The sequence below is a fragment of the Bufo bufo genome, chromosome 3 (genome assembly GCF_905171765.1).
Source record: "Bufo bufo chromosome 3, aBufBuf1.1, whole genome shotgun sequence".
In the NCBI taxonomy this organism is placed as follows: Eukaryota; Metazoa; Chordata; class Amphibia; order Anura; family Bufonidae; genus Bufo; species Bufo bufo.
Genome location: NC_053391.1, coordinates 146,884,386 through 146,902,281, shown reverse-complemented (window position 1 = coordinate 146,902,281; position 17,896 = coordinate 146,884,386). Strand labels below are relative to the sequence as shown.

General features: G+C 43.7%; 1 protein-coding gene across 1 annotated transcript in view; it reads right to left on the bottom strand.

Annotated features, from left to right (window-relative positions):
- Window positions 1-17,896, bottom strand: part of LOC120993274 (organic solute transporter subunit alpha-like) — a 54,420-nt gene that overhangs the window by 13,674 nt on the left and 22,850 nt on the right. Inside the window, exons 5-7 of the mRNA XM_040421822.1 lie at window positions 12,192-12,303; window positions 9,964-10,110; window positions 6,709-6,814 (exon numbers count right to left, since the gene is read on the bottom strand). Coding sequence (XP_040277756.1) covers window positions 6,709-6,814; window positions 9,964-10,110; window positions 12,192-12,303 — 365 coding nt within the window. The remainder of the gene's footprint in view (window positions 1-6,708; window positions 6,815-9,963; window positions 10,111-12,191; window positions 12,304-17,896) is intronic.

Below are 17,896 nucleotides of genomic sequence, written 5' to 3'. Positions count from 1 at the left end.
ATAATCCTGGTGTAGTTAACAGCTAACTCATGGGGCTCAAGAACTCTGTTGCACTATAAGCTCAGGATTATGACATATGCAGTGCTCTGTCCATTGTCTCTGGTGGATGCTGGCCCATTATGACATATACAGGGTTCCGTCTATTGTCACAACAGGATTCTGGTCCATTATGACACATGCAGTATTTCGTCAGTTGTTCCTTGGAAGATGTTGGCCCATTGTGATGAGGGCAGTGCTCTGTCCATTGTCTCTGGAGAATGCTGGCCCATTGTGACATATACAGAGTTCCATTTATTGTCACAGTGTTCCGACCATGGTCCCTGAAGAATTCTGGCACATTCTGACATGCACAGTGTTCCATCCATTATCCCTGGATGATGCTGGACCATTGTGGCACATGCAGTGTTCCATCCATTGTCCCTGGACAATGCTAGCCCATTTGGACACAAGTGGAGTTCTTTCCATTTTCTCTGGAGGATGTTGGTCTATTGTGACACATACAATCTTCCGTCCATAGTTACAGTAAGATGCTGGCCCATTTTGACACACACAGTGTTCCGTCAGTTGAAAGATGCTGAACCATTGTGACAAGGGCATTGATTGATGCTGGCCTTTTGTCACATACGCAATGTTCCAACTATTGTTCCTGGAAAATGCTGGCGCATAGCAAAACGGGCAGTGTTCCATCCATTATCCCTGGGTGATTCTGGTCCATTATGGCACACACAGTGTTCCATACCACCCAACTTTTTTGATGGTCATAGATAGATACTTGCAGCTCAATATGTGAAAGATCCAATCAATGGCTGAGGCCGTTGATGTAGCCAATGATTGATTGAGCAGCATTCATAGCCATTGCAAGAAAGTAGCAGGAATTGAGGTGTAGCAGGGACCTGAACTGTCAGAACTGCAGGAGCTGGGGATCCGTGAGTAGAAGTTTGCATGGGGATGAGTGATGGCATAGTGATCACTCCTACCCATGCTGTGGGGGACATTGCTGCATGTGATAGCAGTGGTCTCCTCCGCTAGCGAGCAGGCGATTGCTGGGAGGGAAAGCTTCCACATCAGGTTGTCTAATACAGCCTTAACTCAAAGTTAATCAACTGTTATCAATCGGCCTCTGCAGGGAAAAAAGTAGCATTACATTCCGGCCATTTAAATAACTAAATGCATGGGCAGAACAGGTTCACTAGAATGGCACCTGCTATTACAGAGTGGCTCTCCATTCTAGCTCATAAAGGTGGGTTCTCGAGAGTAGGAGCTACTTCTACAACATTCATATCTCCAAACTGATCATATAGACATGGATTGTCTTTATGAGACAATCCCTTTTTTTAAATCAAATTTTTTTAGATTGCTAAAGAGATTATAAAAGCTCTGGACATTTTCTTTAACTTGAATGACATTTTCCCCATCCAATAATTGTGATGCAATGATGCAATAATTTTCAAGACCACTTAGAATTTTAGGCTGTTGAAGTCTATCAGATCCATGGGGTCTGGATAAAATATGTATAGGGACTTCCAGATATTCCTTTAACATCTGATGGCTCTACCAAGAAGGCTTTGTCTTTTTACACTCCATGGAAAAAACATGCAGGCCTGACCAATCAGGTGACTAACTACAGTCAGGTCCATAAATATTGGGACATCGACACAATTCTAACATTTTTGTCTCTATACACCACCACAATGGATTTGAAATGAAACTAACAAGATGTGCTTTACCTGCAGACTGTCAGCTTTAATTTGAGGGTATTTACATCCAGATCAGGTGAACGGTGTAGGAATTACAACAGTTTGCATATGTGCCTCCCACTTGTTAAGGGACCAAAAGTAATGGGACAATTGGCTTCTCAGCTGTTCCATGGCCAGGTGTGTGTTATTCCCTCATTATCCCAATTACAATGAGCAGATAAAAGGTCCAGAGTTCATTTCAAGTGTGCTATTTGCATTTGGAATCTGTTGCTGTCAACTCTCAAGATGAGATCCAAAGAGCTGTCACTATCAGTGAAGCAAGCCATCATTAGGCTGAAAAAACAAAACAAACCCATCAGAGAGATAGCAAAAACATTAGGCGTGGCCAAAACAACTGTTTGGAACATTCTTTAAAAGAAGGAACGCACCGGTGAGCTCAGCAACACCAAAAGACCCGGAAGACCACGGAAAACAACTATGATGGATGACCGAAGAATTCTTTCCCTGGTGAAGAGAAGAGTATGGAGAAGGAAAGGAACTTCTCATGATCCTAAGCATACCACCTCATCAGTGAAGCATGGTGGTGGTAGTGTCATGGCGTGGGCATGTATGGCTGCCAATGGAACTGGTTCTCTTGTGTTTATTGATGATGTGACTGCTGACAAAAGCAGCAAGATGAATTCTGAAGTGTTTCGGGCAATATCATCTGCTCATATTCAGCCAAATGCTTCAGAAATCATTGGACGGTGCTTCACAGTGCAGATGGACAATGACCCAAAGCATACTGCGAAAGCAAGCAAAGAGTTTTTAAGGGAAAGAAGTGGAATGTTATGCAATAGCCAAGTCAATCACGTGACCTGAATCCGATTGAGCATGCATTCCACTTGCTGAAGACAAAACTGAAGGGAAAATGCCCCAAGAACAAGCAGGAACTGAAGACAGTTGCAGTAGAGGCCTGGCAGAGCATCACCAGGGATGAAACCCAACATCTGGTGATGTCTATGCGTTCCAAACTTCAGGCTGTAATTGACTGCAAAGGATTTTTATGATTATTATTGTGTCCCATTTCTTTTGGTTCCTTAACAAGTGGGAGGCACAAATGCAAACTGTTGTAATTCCTACACTGTTCACCTGATTTGGATGTAAATACCCTCAAATTAAAGCTGACAGTCTGCAGTTAAAGCACATCTTGTTCGTTTCATTTCAAATCCATTGTGGTGGTGTATAGAGCCAAAAATTTTAGAATTGTGACGATGTCCCAATATTTATGGACCTGACTGTATATCACGAGTTTATTGAAGAAGACTCCGCTAAGAAATCTTCCTACATATGTGACCAGCTTGTCACTGTAGACATATGGATTATCAGTTAAAATACTTCTTATCACTCCATATCTTATCTATGGTTAGCTCAATCTCCAGGTCAAACCTTCTGTATTCTCGTTATGGCTGGTGTTGTATGCACTATAAAATGTTCACATACTTGTGGCGGGGACCAGATGAGTATCATCATAATTGCAAGTCAGCCATGTTGGAGGTCTGCTTTAGTATCAGATAACTCCTTTAAAGTTATGTCAGACAGAATTATATGTAGATACATTTTTTGGCTTGTCATGACTATACGCCTCATTTTTTTCCCCAATAACTAATGCAACTCCCTCAAAATATTTGCATACACAGAAATTATATGATCCAATAGCAAAACTCACAATGGGCCCATCCCAAAAATGGGAGGGGAAAAAAAAAAAAATATCTACTATCCCAGCTAAAACTGGATATTCTGTGTATATATGTTTGTCCATAATGATGTGCAGACTAGCTGTTTATAGATCACGCAACCATATATTTGCAGTGATTGGTCCTGGTACTTAAAAATTTACCACTGTAGATTTATGGCACGGGTTGAAGCCAGCTATCTGAACGATGGCTACAGCTTATTGTCAGGTGCCCAGCTGTCAGAGATTACCAAGCACCCAGGGCATAGGACAGAAGCGGATCCAACCATTTCTCTCTTCTATGATTTCACATACAAAGCACTGATGTAGCGCTGTGTATAAAATACAGGTGGCAGCAGTATTTACTCCATTTCAGGGCTCATGCCCACGACTGTGTGCCGGCTGGGCCCGTATTGCGGCCCTCAAACAGCAGGTCTGCCTTCTGGCACCACATCACGGATGCGGACCCATTCACTTGAATGGGTCAGGAAACTTGAAGGTCGGTGCGGAACTAAGGCACGGAATCCCACGGAAGCAATACGGAGTGCTTCCGTGGGGTTTCTGTCTGGGCCTCCACACCACAAAAAAGTAGTGCATGCACTACTTTTTTGCGGTGTGGACCGTCGTATGCGGATCACGGACCCCACTCAAGTGAATTGGCCCGCTATCCGCATGCGGCGGGCCCACGGTCGGTGCCCGTGCATTGCAGACCACAAATTGCGATCTGCAGCATGGGCCCTGCCGGCACACAGTTGGGGGCATGAGCCATAAGGCTGTATTACACAGCCCGATGTGGCAGACAATTGTCAGGAGGGAAGCATTACCTCAGGGCAATCACCTGCTCACCAGCGGAGGAGACCACTGCTATTACATGCAGCGATCTCCTCTGTAGCATGGGGAGGAGCGATCGCTATGCCATCGCTCGTCACCATGCTGTAAAGTGGTTTGCCGGACGCAGATCGCGGCGTCTAATAACAATCTGCCGAAAACGATAATTTTTTAACACGTCAAAAGAATGTGATTGCCCAATAAACTGGTCACAGAAAACAAATACTGCAAAAATAAAATTGATGATCCAAAAAATAAAACATTATAGTCATGCGCTAAGCTAGCATGCACTGAAATGGCTAACATTTGTTCTTGAAGGAACAAAATCCCCCAGCCCTGAACAGACTAATTTAATGATATGTTTATAGTGGCAGCCTCTATGGTAGGCAGTACCTAACTGTGCTCAAAATATATGGATTAGGGTCCTGTAAGAAAACTATTTTGGATTTTTATACCAAAAAAAATCCAAAGATTGAGGTGAAAAATGCTGACAGGTAGAGGTTAAAAGTAACAGGTTTTTAGTTAAAAGTAAATACTTAACCCTTAAAGATTTCTTTTTTCCCCACTTCCCCAGCCAAGGGTACCTTTGGGGAAATCCATATTCACCTGCTCCCTGCCGCTCCGTTCTTGAACCCGAGCTCACTAGATTTCAGGTCCCCATCACGTGCGCTGCTGCAGCCAATGATTATCCTCAACGTTATCATGTCTCCAAGCAGAGCATGATCCAGCGTTGATGTGCCACTTGGGGACACGTCACCGCTGATATCAGTCAGTGGCTGCAGTGTGCATGTGACTACATCCCAACGGAAGTTGACAGACAGGGATTGGAAGTCCAGTGAAGAGAGCCTGGAAGCCACGGAGCTAAAAGAAGGCAGCAGGGAGCAGATGAGTATGGATTTTTACACAGGTACCCTGCTTGGGGGCAAATAAAAAAAAAAAACCCTTAGGTCTTTTGCACACGACCATATGCCCTTCGAGAGATACGGTCCGTGAGCGGGCCATATGTCCCGGGGCAGCATTATTTGCGCGCATGGGAGCACACAGCATCATAGATTACAATGATGCTACGTCGGGCCACCCGCGAGGCTATTGTCCCGCACTCATACGATCTTATGAGTGCGTGACAATAGCCCCGTGGGTGGCCCGACGTCCACAGCATCATTGTAATCTATGATGCTGTGTGCTCCCATTCCGCACGATCAATGCTGCTCCGGGACATATGGCCCGCTCAAGGACCGTATATCTCGAAGGGCATACGGTCGTGTGCAAGGGCCCTTACTTATAATATTCATTGCATATTATGTTCCCCGACACATCTCTCTCCAAGTTAAAACATATTACTATAAATTAGTAAGTGACATTACTAATGTCTCATGGAGAACATGACTATAAGTTGGTAAGGCTATGTACACGTTGCATTTCTGCATTCAGTCTAAGGCCTCATGCACATAATCGTATGTATTTTGCATTCCGCAAAATGCGGATCCACAACATACAGATGGCATCCATGTTTATATTTGTAGTTGCAGACCCATTGACTTTAATGGTTCCGTGGTCCACATTTTGCTGACAAGTATGGCCTTACGCACCCAACAGTGTCCTTATTTTGCTCAGCAAACCACGGATCCGCCAAACATATTTTTCTCACTCCCATCACTAGAAATGACTATTCTTTTCCACAATATGGACAATAATAGGACATGTTCTATAATTTTCAGAAAGGACACACGGTTGCGGAGAGTTTCTGGATGACATCCTTGTGCTGTGTATTTGTTTGCCAGACACCATAGAAATGAATGAGTCTGGGTGCAATCTGCAAAAAATGCAGATCGGACACGGATGCTAAATACAGTCGTGTGCATGAGTCCTATAGGACATGTTCTATCCTTTTGCAGAATGGACATACGGATGTGGAAAGCACACAGATAATGTGCTTTCTGCATCTGTATGTCCGTTCCACAAAACATAGAACATGCTCTGAAAAATGTGGACTGTGGACCTATTGAAGTGAATGGGTCACCAAAAAGTAAGATGCAACACGGATGTCACAAGGACGTCATCTGTATTTTGGGGATCTGTGTGTTGCGGACCACAAAATACGTACGATCGAGTGCATGAGGCCTAACATATGCATTAATGTTTCCATAGGCTCCTTATTCACCTGACAGAAGCCAAAAGGGTCAGGCTGGCATGTATCTACATACCCTATTCACGTGTATAGGAAACAGCAGAATAATATGCTTTCCTATATAGAAGGCCACTGAAAAAAAACATACTATACTGTGTGATTTACTTTTTTTAGATGTCCCTTTAGGGAAAAAATTGTTACAGCGAGTACTTTGTCATAATCACTCAAGACATTGTAATAACTACCCTCAAGCTTTATGTCAGGAATATTCTTTTGTTTTATGACCCTTTAAATCATCTATCACACAAAGTTTATAGATTGTTAAAATGATTGTTACTCACATGATGCTCTAGATGGGCCAGGAAGTGGCGGGGCACATGAAATAACACCCGTGGTACCGAGAATAGTAATTATTGATGTCTGAAGTTGGCTCAGAATGACAATGAACTGAAAAAAAAAAAGCTAATGAGAATACATCAACAGCAGAGTTGGCCGATTAGATTTTGTATATTATGGAAATTTTTCTTGCCATCTTACGGGAACAGGCAGCTATATTACAAGAACTCGTTAGGTCCCTGGCAGGTTTCCTTTTCCTTAAAAAACTTTTTTCTTTTCTTTCTAACAAACATGTATAATCCGTGATTTTGAAAAGTGTGTTTGGCTCCGTGACAAAAATCATCATGAAGAAATATTTCTGGAAAAAGTATTGTCATCCTTGCAAGCATTATTTAAAGGAAGTTGTGAATACAGTAACTCTATGTTCAGACACACAAGGCTATGTTCGAAGAATTTAAATCCAATGTTTTTTCGCATCGGCAGAAATCCAAGGCTGACCTTCATGCTGCAGCCAAAGATTTGCAGTTTGTCATATTGCAGATCCGCATCCAGATTAGCCCTACTCAATTCATTATTTTTTTTCACTTTAATTCAACGTTATTGTCATTATATCAATATGAAACTGTACAGGATAATGAAACACTTCTCCAGTGTAGTAATACATGAAGAGAAAAGATAAAAAAGCACTAGCAGCTTAAAGGGGTCGTCCAGGTTCAGCCCTGAACCCGGACATACCCTTATTTTCACCCAGGCAGCATCCCTGATGTTGGCATCGGAGCATCTCATGCTCTGATGTGCTACCTTGCCCTGCGCTAGATTGCGCAGGCTCTTTTGTTTACAATAACATACTGCCGGGTGTAAGCTTCCGCCCGGCAGTGTGTTCGGTGACGTCACCGGCTCTGATGGGCATGCTTTAGCTAAAGCCAACCCATCAGTGCAGGTGACGTCACCGGGCTTCCTGGCAGCCCCATGGAGAGCCCGGTACGTCACCGGAACTCTTGAAAATGCCTTTGCCCTGCGCGATTTAGCGCAGGGCAAAGGAGAGCATCGGGGCATGAACTGCTCCGATGCTCAAGTCAGGGGGGCTGCCGGGGTGAAAATGGAGGTATGTCCAGGTTCAGCTCTGAACCCGGACAACCCCTTTAAGTTCAATTCAAGTACAAGGTTTCAACATAAAAAATAATATCTAATAATAAAACAATATGAAAATATACCGTACACAGTTTCAATAAAAATGTGGCGTGCATGCAGACCCGTGAGCTGATAAAGCTCATGCTCCAGTTGGTACTGCTGCTGTGATTGTTTTAACAGCTCGTGGGGAAAAATATAACTATTCCTGAATCTGATAAAGGCTGAAACAAAAAGTGTACAATCTGGCAAAATATTGCAAGTGTCTAGTATGAATGGTAGGGCCGCTGCAATCATGTACTGGGCAGTTTTCACTCCTCTTTGCAGGGCTTTATGTTCAGCAGCAGTAGCACTGACACACCAAACAGTGATGGATCTGGTCAAAATGCTCTCCACTGTGCACCTCTAGAAGTAGTGCAGAACCTGCTGTAGCAGGTTGACTCTCTTCAACCTTTGGAGGAAGTGAAGATATTGTAGGGCCTTTTTGATAATGTGTAATCAATCAGGGACATAGCTAAAGGCTCATGGGCCCTGGTGCAAGAGTTCAGTTTTGGCCCCCCTTCCCTCAGGGCTTTGTGACCAGGGGCTGGGAAGCACATAGCCTTGGTGCTGCCTGAGGCAAAAATAGAAACGCCCCGGCCCCCCATGCCAAATTCTTGACCTAACCCTTTCCCTCCAGCCAGAGGTGTAACTTGACCAGCATGCACTTTCTGTAATACTGGTGTCTTCGTATGTGGCACAAGGCTCCTGGGCCCGGTAGCGACTGCTACCTATGCACTCCCTATAGCTACGCCCCTGTGTGTAATGTATTAAGTGATCAAGTAAATCTTCAGCTATATGGACACCAAGGAACTTAAAACAGCTTACCTGTCACGCTTAGGTGTGGGAGGGAACCCACACCGAACGTAGGAGGGAAAGGGGTGAGGGGACAAGGCCTGGTAACTATGGAAAGGAGCAGGTCACCTCCTAGAGAGACCCTAATCAAAGTCCTGACTGACTGCAAGTATGATATGACCCCAGAGGTAGGTGAGTTCATACACGGGAACCTAAAGTCCTAACTCACCCTGTAGTTCCCTGTTACTGTCAGGACAATAGACAACCTGTTCCTCCAAACGGTAGGACAAACAGAAGTCTCCCTCAGGCCTAAACACAAATGGCAGGGAAAAGAACAACACAAGAGACACTTAACTTCAAATGGCTATGGAAGCTTTAAACCGTACAGCATGGTGGGAGAAGCCACAATAAATAGGGAAGGTTAAATGACCACATAAGCAACACCTAAGGCAAGGGGTGTGGCCATTACCAGAAACAACACAGACACAAATTGATCCACAAGGAACATGTCAGATCAAACCACGTGTTGCCAGTCTCACTGATCTCCTGTCCCCTGGCAAGGGAACGTCTGTGACATTACCATTGTCCCATCAATACTTAAAGGAAAGGTGTCACCAAAATGTTATCTGCCAGTTCAGATGCCCAAAAAAAAAGTAGCCTTAGTAGCATTTTATAATATTTATAGCATTTGAAGCATTATAGAGTAAAATAATAATATTATAACTATCTGCTATTACCACTAGGGGGAGTTTAGGTGCTTACTGTATACTATTTTATTGCTGAGTTCAATGTATAGTTTGTAGCAAGTAAGCTATTAGGCCCTCTCTAGTGGTAGCTGCAGGTAGCCAAAATGTTTATTATTTAGCTCTTTGTCTATGCTGAGGGTTTGGGGCTGTGTATAAGAAAATCTGAGCTACAATCTCTATAAAGAAATAGAACAAAATTAATCAGCACAGAATTTTGGACCTCTTTAGATTTTAGGGCCCGATCACATAACAGATATTGACACTGGTTTCTGCCACAGTTGTTCATTTTGCATGCCATGGACCAGCACGCAGCTTAGCTCTATTGAATTGTGCTGAATTGCAAGTGGACACCCTCCATGGCTTCAACCAGCAGGCATCTCTACACTATGCCAAGAAGGGTGTCCACTCCAAAATTCCGACAGCAAATTCCCCCCTGTGAATAGGACCTAAGAGAATTCAAAGGTTGAGACGTTCACAACATTGGACTTTACCCTATATTTCTGTCAGTCATAGTTTTGCCAGCATATTTGTGCTTAGAACTCAGTATCTCACCTCGTAACAGGCAAATTTTGAAGTAATGTTTTTATCCGCTAAGGAAGGTCTAACCAGGTTAAACAAGATTCCCACAGCCCAGAGTGCAGTAATAGTGATCACAGCAACGAACAGGTTAATGTAGATTGTAGCCGAGTCTGCGCGCGACTGCAAAAGAAAATAGCATACAGTAGGTATTATAAGAGGTCATGTCTTATTACATTATTGCATGCTGATATAATTGACTAAGGCTGGGTTCACATGACATTTTTCCCATCCTTTTAACATATACAAAAAACGTATACTTTAAACGGATGCCTCAGTCCGATGCCATACAGTGGCCTCCGTTCCATTGTAAAAAATTAAAAAACATATAAGTTTTCTTTACTGGACTGTGCAGGATACAAGAGCACGGTGTGCTGCGTTTTTATATCCTTTTTTTTGTAACTTATACGTCAAAATGAGGCATAAAATGTGATGTGAACCCACCTTAAACTAGATATTATTTGGCAGGAGCTATATTTATTCATAATACTACTACTACTAATACTTCTAAGGCCTCATGCTCACGGACGTTGTTTTGGTCCGCGTCCTAGCCGCAGTTTTGGCGTCTCGGATGCGGACCCATTCACTTCAATGGGGCCGCAAAAAATGCGGACAGCACTCCGTGCGCTGTCCGCATCTGTTGCTCCGTTCCGTGGTCCGCAAAAAAAAAAAACATGTCCTATTCTTGTCCGCGCTTTGCAGACAAGAATAGGCGGTTCTATTAAAGGCTGTCCGTGCCGTTCTGCAAATTGCGGATCGCACACGGATGCCATCAGTGTTCTGCGAATCTGCAGTTTGCGAACCGCAAAACACACCACGGTCGTGTGCATGAGGCCTAATACTGTGTAATTCTGCTGACCACAAAGTCATCAAAGTTTTTCCTATAATAGAAGTGACTTAGAAACGTAGTGGATAGTGTCTGACTGTCATTTACATGCCGTATTGGAAAAACGATGACATTCTTGAGAAGCAGTTCAGAGAACAGTAAGATTTTGATCAGGCGGAATGAATTGTACGAAGTGTTGGACTGAGGTGCCTAGGGCCCATCTCTAAAATTCACTGTATGCCTACATGCAAATATTACCTGACCCCATCATTCTCAAATCTTTAAAACTGTGCCAACACACACTTTCCATGACATTATACACTTCTCGCTTCCATGGTTACGACCACCCTTCGATCCAGCATCGGTGGTCATGCTTGCACACTGTAGGAAAAGCACTGGCCTATGTGCACTCCTAAGGTCCTGACTAGAGATGAGCGAATTGACTTCAGATGAAACATTTCAATACTGTATGGAGCGAGCTCTCCATACAGTATTAGAATGTATTGGCCCCTCGATGAGCCAAAGTTATTACCACTTGGAACCCAACCAGAGTTCGGGAAATGTTTTTTTACAGTGTAAGGCCTCATGCACACGACCGTTGTGTGCACCCGTGGCCGTTGTGCCGTTTTCCGTTTTTTTTCGCGGACCCATTGACTTTCAATGGGTCCGTGGAAAAATCGGAAAGTGCACCGTTTTGCAGCCGCATCCGTGATCCGTGTTTCCTGGCCGTGAAAAAAATATGACCTGTCCTATTTTTTTCACGGCCAACGGTTCACGGACCCATTCAAGTCAATCGTTGGTGACGAAAAAACGGTCACGGATCATGGGAAAACGGAACCCCGTTTTGCGGACCGCAAAAAAATACGGTCGTGTGCATGAGGCCTAAATCAATTTATAAAGTTATTACGCAAAGTAATAACTTCGGCTCATCAGAGCCAATACATTCTAATACTGCACGGAGCGCTCCCTCCGTACAGTATTAAAATGAAGTTTTATGCAAATCGACTTCGGATGTTTCATCCGAAGTCGATTCGCTCATCCCTAGTCCTGATCACCAGAGAGGCCAGTGTTTTTTTCTATAGTGTGCAAGCACGGCCACAGATGCTGGAGGTGGTCATAACCATGGAAACGAGAAGTGTATAATGGAAAGGAAAAATTAGTCTAGCCAGCAAAGCAATATAGATAATAACTATACATTAGTAAGTGCATTATATTAACTTTCCATAATAAATGCCACTTGCTGAAGTGAGACAACCCCTTTAACTCTGCTGTGGATCAGAATACTTCCTAATAAGCCTAGTGTGTCAGCAGTCTCATAGAAGTTTGTCAATGTACTATATCCAGACCAGAATTTGCACAGTAACAGAACAATACTTACATTGCCAATGGTGTATGTTCCATTGGTCCAAAGCACAACTGCCAGAAACATAATTATTGGCCTCAGCAAAGCAAACTGGAAGGTCCCCAACTTCAGCATAAATAAAGTGCAGCTGCAAAAATGGCGTATTAAAAGAGAATATTATTTATACTTACTACATATTACACATATTTTATATTATAATTTTATAGTTTAGTTTACAGGGATAATCAAATTAAAATCTCAGCCATACAAATTTTAATTATAATTCTGCAATAATATTAATTACATTTAAGCATTAATAATACTAACTAATAACTACCATAACATAGCGAAATATATCTTATTAAAGAGTATATGTCAACAGGATTTTTTTGATTACATAGAACAGCAACAAACCCTGCAGTAAAACCGCTTGAGTTGCAGTAATACCGCTATACGTTTTTTGGCTGCATAGCATACACAAAACAGATGCATTTCAATGTGCTTAACCTGCAAAAGCTGTGTGGCCTAAAACCTTTTACTGTGTTTTTTTGATGCAGTGCACATGCGACAGTTGTACAGTCATATTGCCAATTTATTCATGTGGAGATTCAACTTCACTGCTCATTCTTTGCTAACCTGGATTCTGCTTTTACCGCATCCAGCAATTGCAGCTAAGTAAGAGTTAATTTATCTTCAGTTCTCTGATCTGTGCAGAAGTTACTAATTATGTAATCCAGATCTTGCTATATTACCCAGCTTTCCCAGAATTCCCTTGGCAGTTATTGAGCTTTCCACCTGGTTTCTCTGTTGTGCCTGTTTAGGCCTCATGTACACGGCCGTAGTTTTGTGCTGCATCCGATTTGCATTTTCTGCATCCTTTCATTTTAACAGGGCCCTAAAAAATACGGACAGCATACCGTGTGCTGTCCACATCCATATGTCCGTTCCATCATAGAACACGTCCCGTACTTGTCTGTTTTGCAGACAAGAATATGGCTGTTCTCTAAACGGGGGGGGGGGGAGACGGCATGCTCACAGTCTGGATCCATGTTTTGCAGATCCGCGATTCGTGTACCATAAAACCGGCTGTGTGCATAAGGCCTTACTCAGTAGATATCCTGTGAAACTGAACTTGGCTTTGCTTCTGACCACTTCTTCTGGATTTACTCTTGACTGACTGATGACTACTAATCTGACTTTTAGACTCTATTTTGCCTTCTTGTACTTGTTGTTGTCTTGTATGCTTGGGAAGCCCCCCTGACAGATTAGATGGCGGTCTGACATTCTTCTCAATTGTATGGCCACCTATGTGTTGACAACAAGTTTTAGGTCTCCAGCAGAGGGAAGAGTAGGCTTCTGAGTGCTATGAATGAACCACTGGCCACCAGAAAAATTGTTGCATAGAAACCACATGAAAAGCAAAATGTTTAATTGGTTCTTCCCCTTTAACTTCATGGAGTTATTTAGTGATGTCTATGCCTGGCCACATTTCTGCAGTAGGAGTTAAGTGTACATGCGTCCGTACTAACCTTTAGGTGGGCTAGGAGGGGCCAGGAGAGTAGAAAATACTTAGGGCGTCATTTATTAGGACCGGCGTTTTAGACGTTGGTCTTTATAATCCCTGCGCTGGCAGTAGATCCGCCAAAGTTATGCACAGTAGATGCTCCGGCCTCTACATAACTTCAGCGGATCCACCACCAGTCTAAATCTACGCCAGCTTCTGTGCTGGTGTAGATTTAGAACATTTTCTACTCCTAAAACACTCCTATATCTTTGTATATCTGTATATATCTTTTACCATAGCTTAGTAAACACTTTAGGCATCTAAGTTGTGTTAAAGGAGTTGTCCCACAAAAATTATGCTACATTTTTCAAACCAGCACCTGGATCTGGATACTTTTGTAATTGCATGTAATTAAAAATTTAGCATAGCCACTGAGTTATTCAATAAAATGTATCTGTATACCGCCACCTGCTGTTTTTTCTTTCTTATTTCTTTGACCTGCTCACTGAGAAGGCCACATGTGCTCAGTTTCATCCTTCAACTGCCTTCTGAGCATGGGCGTAGGAAGCGGGGGGGACGGGGGGGACGGATCCCCCCCAGAAAATAATGCGGGGGGGACAGGTTTGGTTAAATCCCCCCCAGGCTCGAGGGTTGCCACCCGTCTGAGACTCCGATCGTATATTTAAAACTATCAGTCCCTCACTTCTGCGGTGGCCGGGTGATCAGCTGAGCTGTGCTCCCGAGCCTCCCCCCTCCTCCTCCAGTCTACACTACAGTCAGTGATGCGGCTGCCAGTGCCAGGCAGTGCAGCGGTTAACTCACTGTTCAGTCTCCGGACTGCTCGCTCCTCCTCTGCCTCCCAGTCCCTCCCTCCTCTCTGATAAGGAAGTCAGGTCCAGACTCCACACAGGAAGTGACATCAGAGAGAGAGGCAGGGAGGGAGAATTTAAATAAATCATTCTTCTTCTCCAGAGTAGACTCCAGTCCACCAGCAGCCTGCCCAAGTAGTGCCCAGCCCAGTGCCCACTGTGCCCTGCCTGCAGAGTGACCAAGACAGTCCTGACACCTGTCCTAGACACTTCTAAAAAGGTATATAAAACATTTGAAGTGTGTAAAAGTCTGTTTCTAATGTTAGTCCCTGCAGACATTTTTGCTAAAAAAAGCACTTTTATTATATGCTAATGAGCCTCTAGGTGCTATGTGGGCGTAAAATCAGCACCTAGAGGCTCCGTCCACTCACGCTTTATCCCGACCAGGTCCCCTGTTCTGCCCGCCCAGCTCCTCTTGATTGATGCGACGGTTCGCAGCAGCGTTGACAAAATCCCGCTCCTGCGCCGTTCACTTCTGTCTTCGGCGCAGTCGCAGTGAGTGAAGGCCGCTCTCCTGATGCCGGCTTCCTCACAGTGACGTAGTCGGCACAGGCGCAGTGAGGAATCCGGCACCAGGATCGCATCATTCACTCACTGCGCCGAAGACAGAAGTGAACGGCGCAGGCGCGGGATTTCGGCAGCGATGCGGCGGACCGTGCCATAAATCAAGAGGAGCGGGGCGGGCACAACACTGGACCTGGGCGGGATAATGGGTGAGTGGACGGAGCCTCTAGGTGCTGATTTTACGCCCACATAGCACCTAGAGGCTCATTAGCATATAATAAAAGTGCTTTTTTAGCAAAAATGGCTGCAGGGACTAATGTTAGAAACATACTGTTATGTAGTGCTGACATTAGCGCATCGCTAAAGTCAGTCAGCTACATAACAGTAATTCTGGTGGTAGAAACCATTTAAACAGGTTTCAGAATCTGTCAATCATCAGAAAAAACGTTACGTTATGTAGCTGACTGACATTAGCGATGGGCTGATGTCAGCAGTACATAACAGTTGTATAGTAAGGACCAGCACTCGCTCTAATAGTAATTTCAAGTAGATTTAATGGTCACATACAAGTGATAAGTGACGCGTTTCGGCTACTGTGAGCCTTTGTCAAACGTAATGGATACAAGTTGCAAACAATTTAAATAGCCCGCAGTGGAGCCGGAAATGACATCAGGTTACCATGACAACGTTGTAAACAGAAGACACAACAATGCAGAGATAATGATTAAACAAGTGGATGAACAGATAACTATCATTGCTTAACAGGGCACCATGCTTTGCAGTGCTACATTCTATTGATCATCATAATATTATTATAGTATAATGTTCCATACTGGATGCTAGAAACTGTAGCAAACTTATACAGAAGAAAAAGGGAAAAAAAGAACATAATTAATTCTCAGTGCACCATGCTTTACAGTGCCACATTTTGCTAAACCTTATATAATGATGTAAAATACTGAATGCAGAGGTGCTACAATTTTGCGTGGTAAACTTACGCCCTGATCAAGCACTAAATGACACGGATTGGAGTCAAGTTCTCTGTGAAAGAAAGAAAGAGGGAACATGTTGAAAGGGTTACTGCACACTGTGGCTTACAGAAAACTATTTACATCATAATCACGATTTAATCCCTTTGGTTCTAGGGTTTGCAGGCGATGAATCCAAAAGGCTTCTGTTTTTTTGAGCATCTTTCACCTGTCTCCTCCTCTCCTGGGTAGTGATACGTGCTCTATTATCTGGAAGCGCAGCTGGGAGATGGCATGTCGGTGTTCCTCAAAATGATATGGGATGGGAAGTAGTAAATTTTTCTTTCTAATGGTAGATTTATGTTTGCAGAAACGGTCTTTCATCCTCATGGAGGTCTCACCGACATACACAAGACCACAGGGACACTTCAAGAGATAGACCACGAAATTGCTATTACAGGTAAAGAAGCCATTTATTTTACATTTTTCCCCTGTGTACGGGTGGGTGAAGTGTTCTCCTTTAATGGCACTAGAGCAGTGTATGCATTGAAGGCATGGGTATGTCCCATTCTTGGGTGTTGAGAGCGTGGCCTGGCGCAGGGTATGTCTGTCGCTACCTACATCAGCCCTGACTAAGATGTCTCAGATATTTTTACACCTTTTGTAGCATATCATAGGTGGGGATTGAAATTCTGTAACATTGGGGTAGGTTCTGCTGAGAATACTCCAATGTTTATTGAGGATAGTCCTGCATTTATTGACCCAAGGGTGGTATTTCACCACAAAGGGAACTCGTGGCTGTTTAACACTAGTAGTGGAGCTGTCTTTAGGTGGTTTCGCCTGTTGTGTATTTAATAGGTCTTGCGGATAACCTCTGTCACGAAACTTGTCTAGCATTTCTTCCTGACGTGCTGTTCTCATATTGGTGTCAGACACTATCCTATTTGCGTGTGGCGGGGCGACATTCGAACACTTGAACAATTCAGGCAGTACATCAACTCTGTTTGGAAGGAACTGCAGTTCACCGTGAACTCAGATATGTCTAAAATTAATTTCCTTGACACATGGGTCATAAAGGATGAGAAGGGGCAGATACACACAGACCTATATACCAAGGATACTGACCGTAACAGTCTGCTGCACTTCACCAGTAACCATCCCCCTGCAGTCAAAAAAAATCACTCCCCTAGTCACAACTCCAGAGAGTGAACAGGATAGTGTCTGACACCGACATGAGAACGGCGCGTCAGGAAGAAATGCTAGATAGATTCCGTAACAGAGGTTATCCGCAAGACCTATTAAATACACAACAGGCGAAACCACCTAAAGACAGCTCTACTACTAGCGATAAACAGCCACGAGTTCCCTTTGTGGTGAAATACCACCCTTGGGTCAATAAATGCAGGACTATCCTCAATAAACATTGGAGTATTCTCAGCAGAGCTTACCCCAATGTCACAGAATTTCAATCCCCACCTATGATATGCTACAAAAGGTGTAAAAATATCCGAGACATCTTAGTCAGGGCTGATGTAGGTAGCGACAGACATACCCTGCGCCAGGCCACCCTCTCAACACCCAAGAATGGGACATACCCATGCCTTCAATGCATACACTGCTCTAGTGCTATTAAAGGAGAACACTTCACCCACCCGTACACAGGGGAAAAATGTAAAATAAATGGCTTCTTTACCTGTAATAGCAATTTCGTGGTCTATCTCTTGAAGTGTCCCTGTGGTCTTGTGTATGTCGGTGAGACCTCCATGAGGATGAAAGACCATTTCTGCAAACATAAATCTACCATTAGAAAGAAAAATTTACTACTCCCCATCCCATATCATTTTGAGGAACACCGACATGCCATCTCCCAGCTGCGCTTCCAGATTATAGAGCACG